General features: G+C 31.9%; 1 protein-coding gene across 1 annotated transcript in view; it reads right to left on the reverse strand.

The window, feature by feature from the left end:
- Positions 1-12,922, reverse strand: part of LAMA2 (laminin subunit alpha 2) — a 605,756-nt gene that overhangs the window by 197,617 nt on the left and 395,217 nt on the right. Inside the window, exons 21-22 of the mRNA XM_060167667.1 lie at positions 10,762-10,942; positions 7,574-7,710 (exon numbers count right to left, since the gene is read on the reverse strand). Of these exons, the coding sequence (XP_060023650.1) occupies positions 7,574-7,710; positions 10,762-10,942 (318 nt within the window). The remainder of the gene's footprint in view (positions 1-7,573; positions 7,711-10,761; positions 10,943-12,922) is intronic.

Below are 12,922 nucleotides of genomic sequence, written 5' to 3' on the forward strand. Positions count from 1 at the left end.
ATTAGATGTAATGTTTGTTTAGCAATAGAAGATTTATGCACTATTCCCCTGCTAGTGAAAGATGGCAGGCTTTGTATTCTAGTTCAATAAAAGCTCAGATGATGTGTGTGCTCACACCTCAGCACAGAGAAATTATCCATGACACAAAGAAATGAAAGCTATAAATCTCAAATCACTGTTCATTTAGATTATAATCATCCAAGATTTTTAAATAGTAGGATACATGCTTATAAATATTTGTGAGGGCTGTATGAATTTTTTTGTAATTATTCATAATTATGAAGTGTCTAGCTATTCAGAAATTTAGATTTTTAACAGTTGTTCAAAGTAATCAAAATATTTCGATCGACTTCAGTCAACATAATGTTTATTCAATGATCAGTAAATATAATGGAATCAAACATACAAATGCTTAAAAATAACTTGGTCTACATTCTATCCTGATTTACATCCTGAACATTAAGCATCAGCTTCAATTTCAGGGGTTTCATTAGAGTTTGGCCACATCATAGGATTTTGTAGATAACATGGAACCCTCTTAAGTTTATGTACAACTTATTCATGAGTCAAGCGATGATGGGGCAGATGCTTGGATTTGAGGTTGAAAATGCAAAATGTCAGTCATAGAAACTTAAAATGTTGTTCATACTCATCAAAAATCTTTGGAACTCTTGAGAAATTTTTGTTTTGTTTCCAAAAATGTAGATCTATGGACCTTCAAACTTAATATTGCTATTGGCAATAGAAAAATGAGCATCCTGTCCAGTTTTGAATTTAATCACATGTCTAACTGAAGTCATGTATCTGCACTTCCTTGAACAGTCACCAATACTCTTGTTTTCCTCTAGATCAGTGTATCTAGACGAATGTATTCAGATATTTTATCATATATGTAAGAATGGTTACAGAGTCTACACGTGTGCTGACTCAGTAGAAAATAATAGTTTACATCTCTATAGGGTACTACCATGGAGTCAAACAGGCCACACTTGGTCATTATGTTCCAGTATTTCTCAGTCCAATGTGATCAACTGGAATGGCTCTCACTAACATCAAAAATGCCCTTATTTATTGCTCTTAAATTTAATGGACACAGTTCAGCCCTAATCTTACTTGACCTTCGTGTTGCACTAGGCACTAAAGAATATTCCTTCTTTTTAAACAGTCTTAGTTTTTAGAGCACTTACTGGTTTATTTCCTCTCTTTTAATCTGTTAAACTATAAAACTAAGAACAAAATACATACAGAAATAAAAACTAACAAATAACTGTTTTCAAACATTGGATAACAGGAAGCGAAGGACTGTGATTTTTGAGAGAAGGAAAACAAATGAGTTAGAACATAAAGGCAGTCTAGTCTGCAACCCAAAGACGGGAAACCCAAATAAAGCCCAAAACTATAGCTGAATTGAGAAACAGCGTAGAGTTTGGAGAAGCCGAGGCAATTAGAATTTATGGAAGACAAGTAGAATATGTGTCCCAAAAGAAGGAAGTTAGAGAGAAAATTCCAGAGATATGCAGAAGGGTTCCCTTGAGTCGTTGGCTAAGTACTGATCTGTGCATGCATGGAATGAAATTCTACATGGTTGGAGAAAAAATAATTGGAAAGCCTGAGGCTGAAAAATTCCTAGGGTCCACAGAAAGCTTGGAATAATTCATATTCCCAATAGCCAGAGTGAACAGATAGTAATGCACTTCATAATTATGAATAATTACAAAAAAATTCATACAGCCCTCACAAATATTTATAAGCATGTATCCTACTATTTAAAAATCTTGGATGATTATAATCTAAATGAACAGTGATTTGAGATTTATAGTGTTCTCAATGTATTTAGCACCTTAGTAGTAGGGCTAAGTGATTCCTAGATTAAAGGCTGCTCTGGACCTTCCCTAATAAAATTTAAAAGCAAGCATCAAAAGGATTCAAGTGATCGGTGAGTAACTAACCTGATAGCCAGGATAAAGTTCAACTCTCTTTAAAAGAATACAACAAAATCTAATGTGCAACAATGAAAAAATGTACAACATCCGGCATCCAAATAAAAATCACCAGTCACGCAAAGAAGCAAGAAAATATAGTTCATAACCAGGAAAAAAAATCAACCAGTAAGCATGATCTTGAAATAAAACAAATGATGGAATTAGCAAAAAACTACCTTACAAAAACCAATATTTATAAATATTATAAATAAATATTCTCAAGGATAAATGAAAAATGTGAATATAAGGAGGAGAGAAATGAAAGATATAAAAAGATACAAAAGGAAATTTAAAGATGAAAGATACATATTTGAAATGAAAAAAGACTAGCAACTGGATTAACAACAGATTAGATACTACAGAAGAAAAAAAAATCAGTGAATTTGAACACCTAACAATAGATACTAACAAAAATGAAGAATATAGAAAAAAGAAGAATGAAAGAATAAACAGTTCAGTGAGTTGTGGGAAAATATCATGTGGTCCAACACATACATAATGAGTTCCAGAAGGAGACAATGGGGATGAAAAACAAACAAACAAAATTTTAAAGATACAATGGCTGGAAAATTTCCAACTTTGATGAAATCTGCAATCCCACAGATTCAAGTCCAACTAACCCCCTGAGAAATGAATATAAGGTGACTACAAAAAGACAACATAATCAAATTGCTGAAAAACAGGATTTAGGATTATATACTCAGAAACAATAACTTTGAAAAATGAAGGAAAAGTAGAGACTTCTTGGTAACAAAAATGGAAAGAATCATTGTCAGCAGACCTGAAATACTAGAAATAATAATAATAATAGAAATTTGGATGTATCCAAAGGAATAAAGAGCACTGGAATTGATATTTATATAGAAAAGCAGAAAATAAGTTTTTTCTCCTTTTGAAAAAATAATTGATTATTTAAATCAAAATCATAAGATTATATTGTGGGATATATAATATACAGAAGTAAAATATATGACAACAATAGCATAAAGATAAGAAAGAAAATTAGAGGTTTACCCTTGCAAGTTTCTTATGTTAAATGTAAAGTGTTAAAACATTATTTTAAGGTACATTATGAAAAGTTAAAGACGTATATCCCTAGACAAAGACAAAAATATAAAATAAATAAGTAGAGCTAAGAAGTCAAAGTGAATATAAAAGGTAATTATAAAAAATTACTCAGTCCAAAGTGAGGTAGAAAAAGAAGAAAAATGAAGGTAAGAGCAGATAGGGCAAATATAAAGCAAATAGCAAAATGTAGACTTAATCCATTCAGACTGATAATTGCATTAAGTGGAAATGATTTAAATACTTGAATTAAGAGGCAGAAGCATTAAGATAAACATTAAACTATTTTTAAAAAGAGATGGAATAAATGATAATGTTTTAAAATGTATACGACCACAAAAACACCAATCAGAAGAAAGACAGCATAGCTATATGAATATGATAAAAAGTACACTTCAGAACAAGGAACATTATCATGGATAAACAGGGATGCTTCATAATGATAAAGGCATCAACTTTTCAAAAAGATAGATTCATCTTAAATGAGCATACACCTAATATCACTGCTACAAAATACATGAATCAAAACCCGAGAGAACTGAAAGAAGAAATAGATCACAGGTATAGCTCAACATCCTCAGGTATTGAGAAAACATGCAGACATAAAAATCATTAAAGATAATTGACTTTTATAGAAGATTTTATCCAACGGTGCCAGAACATAACACACCTTGTTTTCAAGGACACACGTTAATCAAAATGGATACGATTCTGAGACAAAAAACAAATCTCTATATATTCAAAAGGACTAAAAAATACAAATTACGCTTTCAGACCAATACAGAACTAGATGACAATAATAGAAAGAGATCTTGAAAACTCCCAAATATTTGCAAATTAAAGAACATACTTTTAAATAATCATTGGATTAAAAATAAAATAAGTAAGAATATTTTAAACAATGAAAATTGAGACACAACATATCAAAATGTATGGGATACAATTAAAGTAGTGCCTGGAAGGAAATTTATAATATGAATTGCTTATATTAGTAAAGAAGAAAGATCTCAAGTCAATAATCTAAGTTTTCACCTTAAGAAACATGAAACGCAAGGGCAAATTAACTTCAAAGTAAGAAAAAAAAAGGGATGTTAAAATAAACCTTTGAAAACATTCCTCCATTCAGTTCATTTAATATGTTATCAAATTTATTGTTTTAAGTTGTTCAGATTATTCCCATATTATTCTTTTAATGTCTGTAGGATCTATAGTTATGTCCCCTTCTTTATTCATCATTTTATTTGTTTCTTCTCTCTTTTTTTCTTGATCAATCTTCTTAGAGTATTGTCAACTTTATTAAACTTTCCAAAGAATCAGTTTTGGGCTTCACTGACTTTTTTCTATTTTTATTTTCTATTTCATTGATTATGTAAACGCTTCAGAAATTATGTGATGGGAATACTTCCCAATCTATTTCATGAGGCTAGCAGTACCCCAATACCAAAACTGGAAAACAACACTACGAAAAATATAAACCAATATTCCTTATGAATGTAGATCCAAAAACCATTTACAAAATGCTAGCAAACGTAATCTAAAATAATTCTAAAAGAATAATTCCCCATGATCAAGCAGGGTTTATCTGAGGATTACAAAGTTGGATCAACATTTGAAAATCAATCAATATGATTCACCATATTAAGAGCTTAAAAAGAAAAATCATATGATCATCTCAATAGCTGCAGAAATTCATTTGACAAAATTGAACACACATTCCTGATAAAAGTTCTTAGCAACCTAGGTACATGAGAGACATCCTAAAACTGATAAAGAGCATCTGTAAGTAAAATATAGCTAACATCATTCTTAATTATGTTTTAATTATAAAAGACTGAATGCTTTCTACTTAACAGAAGGAATGAGGCAAAGATGTTTGCTCCAACTTCTTCTAGTCAACAATTTACTGCAGTAGGTCAAGGAAATGAAATAAAACTTATATGGATTGGAGAGGAAGAAGTAAAACTCAATTTGCAGATGACACTATTCTCTAGATAAAAAATCCTAATGAATCTACCAAAAAGCAAGTAAAACTAATAAGCTTAGGAAGATTGCAGTATAGAAGGTTAATGTATAAAAATAATTGTATTTTTCTGTTCTAGTAACAAACAATTGGAAACTGAAATGGAACAAATAATAGCATTTGCATCAAAAATATGAAATACAACAGTAAATTTAATAATGCACATGCAAGTCTTGCACACCAAAACCTATAAAACATTGTTGAGGAAAATGATAAAGACTTAACTAAATGGAAAGTTATGCCATGTTCATGCACTGGAAGATCTGATGTTCTTAAAACGTCAATTTTTCCCAAATTGACCTGTAGATTTAACATAATCCCAATGAAATCTTAGCAGGCTTTTTAGAAAGAAATTGGCAAGCTGAGTTGTCAATTTATATGGAAATGCAAAGAATTCAATGTAACCAAATGGTATGGGAAATGATGAACAAGGTTGGAGAGCTTATACCACCTAATTTCATTCCTTGCTAGAAAGCTACAGTGATCAAGACAGTGTGCTGTCAGCATAAGGATAAACATAAATCAATGAAACAGAATAGAGTCCAGAAATGTGTGAACGCATATATGGTCAGTTTATTTTGACAAAGGAATCAAAGTAATTCAATGGGGAAAATAAGATAGCCTTTTCAACAATTGGTGTTGGAAAAATTGGACATCCAGAAAAAAAGTGAATTTTGACCTTTACTTTACACCGTATATAAAAATTAATATTGAAAATTGAACATGGACCCAAATTTAAGACATAAAACTGTAAAAATTCTTGAAGAAAACACAGGAGAGATACTTTAGACCTTTAAGAAATATAAATTGACTTCCTAGATGGACCATAAAAAGCATGAACCATGAAAGAAAAAGATAATAAACTAATTTTTATAAAAATTAAAGATACTTAGAGGAATTGAAAAGCAAGTCATATACTAGGAGAAAACAGTTGCAGAACTAGATGTATTAAAGGGCTAGTATCCTGAATATATAAAGAACTCTTTCAACTTATTACTAAGTAAACAAACAACCCCAAATAAAAATAGGCAAAAGATTTAAATAGGCATCCAGAAGATATATAACTGACAAAAAACCAAAATTATTCCTAATATCATTGGACAAAAAAGAAAAGAATGCAAATATATGAATACACACCCAATTGAATGCTTAAAGTAAAAAAAAAGACTTAGAATCTTCAGTACAGGCAGGGATGTGGAGCATTCTTGTGAAGAGGAATGAAAATGTGTCTACACACTTGCTTTTGACATTTATACACTAATGGTCACAGCAAAATTATTCATAATAGGACCAAACTGGAAATGACCCAAGTCATGGCATATCATACAATGAAAAATTATCAAGCAAGAAAAAAGAACTACTGATAAAATATAACAGATGGATGAATTACAAAAGCATTATACTAAGTAGAGGAAGCCAAACTAAAAATAATCCCCCAAAACAAACAAAAAACCCTCCAAAAAACAACATGGAATATGACTATATTTATGTGAGTTTGTAGAAATGGCAAAAGTACAGTGATAGAATGAAAAGAGTAGTTTCCTGGTGCTGATTGGGGGCGGGGGGCAGGGGAAGTAGACTGCAATGGAGCACAAGGGTTGGTTATACAACTGTAATCATCGATCAAAACTCATCACTTTAAATAGGTGAATTGTATTTTATTTAATTAAAGTCTCACAAAAAGCTGACAAAAACCCCCAAACTCATCACTTTTCCTTTTTGAACTTGCATCTCCTCCTATAATCCCTCTAGCAGTAAATGATACGATCACCTGTTGCAAAGCAATACCTGGCAGGCATCCCTATGCCTTCTCTTTCTTACCCCCTAAATACATGAGTTCAGCAGGCCAAATCAGTCTAGGAGTTCCATAACTTAGCTTGCCGCCTAAATGTTAGTGGATAATTGACTGGGGCCAAAACCTCTGTCAACTCTCACCAACGTTTCTGCAAAGGCCTTACAAGCAGCCTTCTACCCTGAGGCTGTATAGATTTCTCTAAATCTGAGTCTGGTCATACCACTTTCTATGGTCCACTCATGGAAAAAAAAATGGGTAGTTTTCTAAGCTAAAGGTTGTTTATATGACTCTTCAGAATCCTCTCACCTACTTCCTGAAAACTGACACCTAGGTATAAGTTGGGAGAAATTCTTATGGATTTTTGGCAAATTCTTTTAATTCATTCTTAATTTCCTTGTACTTTGCAGATATATTCATTGTGTGTAGGTATGAAGTTATAGATGTTTCCGGTTTTATTTTAGAATTTTTGGTTCTTTTTCCTCCTTTTTTTTGTAAGTATCATGGATGAAGCTACATAAATGTATATTTACTTTATCATCTTTCCCACAAGTAAAATGTAAGATACTGATCAATACCTGCAAGCATGCTATAGTGATAGTTCTGTATTGTTTTGTAATATAATATTGACTTTTGAAATGCCAGACTACTGAGGTCTACCAAAATAGAAATCCTTAAAAGACATTATGAGATGAAATAAAGCAATTCACTCACCTTACAACCAGTGGTAATGCTGTGGCCCCAGGTATTAGGTACACATTTAGAACATTTCTCTCCAATGGTATTGGGTGGGCAAATGCATCGACCAGTCTTTGGGTCACAATTATTACCCAGATGGGAACAGTCACAAGCTTCACAGGTGAAAGGATAAAAAAGAAAAAAATAATTTGATATAAAGTGTTTGTGTTGGTTTTTTTTTGCGATTTGTGTCATCTTATTTGGTTAAAGATCCTTGAAAATGACTCACCTCATTCATCTTTTATATTATAGTACCGTGTATTTCAGAGGCGTTGTTCAATAAATATATACTGAATTTCATTTAATAATTTTAAAGGGTAAAACATTTTTGTTTTTCAATTAAGGATAAAAAGAACCGATGTATCAGATTCCCTGTTAACTGTATTCCCTTATATCTGGATACTATCAAGGTTACAATTCTGTTTCTATATTTATTTTAAGTTCATAACTAATGTTTCTGTGCTGTAGAGATTAATATTTCCTTCCTGTTGATGACTCAGATTTGCAATAAAAACAATAAGCTTAATAAGCTTCCTAAATTCAGTATATCGTACATTTAATTAAAATGACATCAGGATATTTCAGTTGTACAAATATTTTTTAAATAGTTGAACTACAGAAATATATTTACATATAAAAACATTTTTTGAGTTTCATTTACCACCTGCATTATTTCTTTTCAATGGATTTTTCATTTTCCTAGCTATGACACTATATATGAAGAGTGCAAACATCCCTATCTATTGCACTTTCTCAAAGAATGCAAAAATAAGATCTGACGGAAAAAAAAAAGATTTGAGAAGATCTTCAAAGCCATTCAAGACAAGGAGTGCATGTCACTTATTAGCTATAGTTGACTCAGTTGCTGAGTATACCTTAGTGCAGCATTTCAAATCAAAAAAGTGAAAGAGAAAAATACCATCAAATACTCAGATTCAAATAGAAGACTAATGTTACGAGAAATCTTTAATTAGTTATATGATGATGAAATCTTTTAAAAAATACATTTAGTTTATTTGATTAAGTTCACTTTTCAAGGGATCACAATGATCATTGCTCACAGCATTCTATCCCGCTGTGAAAAATGTGTAGCACGATGCTTGACATAAATGTTAGCGGTTGTTTTTATTATTGTTGTTGTTGCTAATTTTAAGCCAAAGGATTTATTTTATATATACCCTTTATTAAGAAGAAAAATATTTTCACATTATGTTTAAACTTATGTGCTAAAAAATGTCTTGGGACAGTTACAATCTACTTGCAAGTAGAAATTCTCTAAGTAGTTCTTCAATGGAAGCACAACACTGAATAGGAAGACTTGAGTAATTAGCTAGTTTTCCCTACCAAAACAGAATGTTTATCACAATTGATAATACTAATAAACAAAAATGATGATGATGATGAACACTTACATAACACTTTTAGTGCCAGGCATTTCTCTGAATCTTTTAACTCAACTAATTCTTACAAAACCCCAGTGAGGTAGATATTATTATTTTCCTGACTTAATAGATGAATTTTGCAGAGGGACAGTGAGGCCAGGTCACTCAGTCAAGGTCATATAACTAGTTGCTGGTGGAGTCACTAAACAAATCCAAGCTCTTTGGTGAGAGTCATGCTCTCAACCATAACGCTATCCTGCCTGTCCTGCTATATTTTTTTCTGTTCTGCTTCTCCAGGTTCGAATGCTACTAAGTTTGCATTTCTAAAATGTTATCACTGTTTCATAATTTAAAATAATTTTTTTAGTATTTATAATTTCTGGTAGTGGATATATTTGAATGTGTAGTACTTTTTCATCAATTCAGATTCAGTGAAAATGCTAGTGAGAGTTGTGTTTATAAAGAACAGAGTATACTTTAAAATGCAGCTCTATAAATTTTTTAGTATACACAGATATTGCCCTAGAGATCATACATAGATTCTTAGAGGATCTGTAATTATAATATTCAGAATAACTTATAATGGCTGAATTTATGATAAAACCTGTATACATCAGAAGTGGTTGAGAATATCTGAAAGGTATTGGCTTTTAAAAGAACTTTAGGGCTTCCCTGGTGGCGCAGTGGTTGAGAGTCCGCCTGCCGATGCAGGGGACATGGGTTCGTGCCCCGGTCTGGGAGGATCCCACATGCTGCGGAGCGGCTGGGCCCGTGAGCCATGGCCACTGAGCCTGAGCGTCCAGAGCCTGTGCTCCGCTAATGGGAGAGGCCACAACAGTGAGAGGCCCGCATACCGAAAAAAAAAAAAAAAAAGAACTTTAAATATTATTCCTGCCACTTCTCACATAAATTTGCTACAGTAGTCAATAACAGTATCTTAAAATCTTGCCATGTATTTATTATGGTGCTGTGAGTGTAAGAGTACCATCAATGTTGCATCAGTGAGTTTAGTAAACAAGGGTAATATTCAACCTAGTGACTGTTGGAATAGGGGTCAATTCCAACTTAGTGGCATAAAATTAAGGCAAATGTTCAATCTTTACTTTCATCTGTAGTGTGCTAATTCCCATTTTCTTCATTCAGGATCTGTAGGAAGGCTGTGGCCGGACATAGGAGAACACTGCTTGAGGGAGCCATGGTTAAAAAACCTGGCTTGCAATTTCTCAGGAACTGACAAATATCTAGAGCCAATCTATTTCTCTCTCAGAACATCACAGTTTTCAAGGCACCTGGAAGTAGATGAAAACATTTTTTTTTTGGTACCAGAGAAAGATATTAACTTCCCTGATCCTTGTACCAATTTTGCAATAGGAAGAGTAAAAGTTGAACTGTATTAGCCTGCGAGTAATGTTTAAACTAAGGTAACATTGGCACCAGAAAAACTGAACATCTGACTTTCAAGCTGCAGTAGCCTTTGAGCGACTGGCTGAATAGAGGTCACAGAAGGGGAGGGAGACAGCAGAACTGGGACCTGCGGATGGATTTTTATTGCAAGCACAGTTATTTATAGGGCAGTGTTTCAAACTGCAATGTATTTCATCTAATTTATTTAAAATATATATATATGTTAGGTTAAATATTATTTGCATTATATATCAATACTTGCTTGTTGTCGAAGTGTATTTCCCTTAACTTCTGGGAACCTTGTAGAACCAACTGTTACAAATGCTTAAACACCAAAAGCAGATAATGAATGCATGGAGCTTAGTCTCATTTACAGACCTGTGCATCCTCCTTCTTGAAAGCTGAAATAGCCGTGGGCACAGCGATCACATTTCTTTCCTGTTACTCCGGGCTGGCACCAACATTGACCACTCTCTTCGCAGTCAAATGATTTAGACCCAAAGGAATTGCAGTTGCAGGGAATACACCCCCTTGCTGATTGGAGGCCAAAGGTTTCAGGCTGGCATAGAAGAGGAAAGAGAAAAATTACATTTAAATCAATTAATTCACAATGGCACAAGATGCACGGTAAGATCAGGTGGGAAAAGAGGAGCCTGGGGTTATCCAGGTTCTTCAGTGATGTTATGACAACTGGGCTGTCATTTAATCTAATGGACCTTTTCTATAATGTCCAAGAGAAAAGTTCAATTACTTTGAAATTCTATCAAGATTATTGGAAGAATTAGGGCACTATTATTGTCTGTTATATTTTCACCAGCGTTTCCCTACACCTCTCAAGATTCTAATGGAAATGTGGAAATAAGTGAGGGTGGCATTTCTATTTAATTAAAAATTTTTCTTGTTTCATTCCTAATAATCTGAATTGATTATTTTCAGATCTTATTAAGTCCTTTTACTTGGTAAATATGTTTTCAATATTATTGGCCAGCAGCCTAAAGTTAAAATAAATCTTTTTTTCCCTCTTATATTTGATGTAATTTTTGTCGTATATCCATAAATACTTCTAATCATCACTATAGGGCTCACATTATAAATATAACTCTTAGGTTATGCCTATACTGACAAAATAAGTAGTTTGACTGATATCTCGTTTGTTGGGTTTCATTCTAACGATCAAAACTGATTTGTGAGATCACATATCAAAGCACCAAATTAGGTTGAAAAAGGGAAACTTTCATCCTCTGATGAGTGATTCATATGCATATCTCTTATCTATTTATAACAAATAATCTTCCATGGTCAAGCATTACTAGCTTTGGCTGACTTTCTGGAAATACATGTTATCAGACCTAGAGTGACTATGTTAGAAAATGCTGATGGATTAAAAATCACTCCTACCAGAAAAATGAAAAGCACATATCCTACTTAAAGTATGTCAGGGCTGTCTTTTAAACAGAAGTTTGTCATATTATTATGATATTTTTATCTGGAAACTTAGTCTCAGTAATTACTTCTTTGTAAAACTAATTCCTATTTTGGAAAATTAGACTTAATAATTACTTCTTGGAAAAAATAAATCTTGCTATTTAATGTGAGCCACCCAAAGAGAAATGAAGAAGACTCATTAGGTATTTTTGCCATTCTTGTTAACAATATTAAAAATAAGTCCTAGAAAACAAAATCACACTGAAAATTAGTTTCTTAAAATGACTGTTGCTAAGAATAGTTTTGTTTTTTAAATCTAAAATGGGTTATGTTTGATAATCATTTTAATCTTTATATTTCCTGCTGACTTTATTTTTATTTCTAGTTCTATTTCAGCTTTCACTATATAATTAAAGACAGAAGTGTGCATCACTTCTAACAAATGACCTAACACTTGATTTTGAAGTTAAATTAAGTTATAAGAAAAAATGAAAACATATAGTATTTTTATTCATAAAAAGCAATTCAATGTATCCTTCTAATACGTAATCAGAAATTAAGAAAATGGTTAAAGTACAAGCATGCCCATTACAATATTATTTATCATAGTGAATAACTGTAGAGGCACTTAAATGTTCAATATTAGAGAAAAAGTTAGATAAATTAAATTGTGATACATTCATGTCATGAAATATATGCAATCATTAAAATCCTGTTTTGAAGCAGTTTTAATGATATGAATATATGTAGAATAGAGCGTTAAGTAAAATTTTAAAAAGCAGAATACAAAATTATGTACACACTATAATTCTAATTACATATCTGTAAAGATACACATACCATTCAGACACACACTGATAGAAACATATATACATAGAAATAAAAGACTAGATTATATATTAAAATTTTTAAAAAAGTTGTGCTTCGCATTTGTCCTTATTTCCTAAATTTTCTTGACTTAGAATGTGAATTGTAGAGATAGTACTTTATATTCATCTTTATTTCCTAAGTTTGCTTTACGTAGTGTATCTATCTATCTTTAATGCATAAATCAATAAAATATTAAATAAACTTTCAAATCATTAGTTATTTTAAAAATTCCAAAGTTGATTAT

The sequence above is a fragment of the Lagenorhynchus albirostris genome, chromosome 12, assembly GCF_949774975.1.
Source record: "Lagenorhynchus albirostris chromosome 12, mLagAlb1.1, whole genome shotgun sequence".
In the NCBI taxonomy this organism is placed as follows: domain Eukaryota; kingdom Metazoa; phylum Chordata; class Mammalia; order Artiodactyla; family Delphinidae; genus Lagenorhynchus; species Lagenorhynchus albirostris.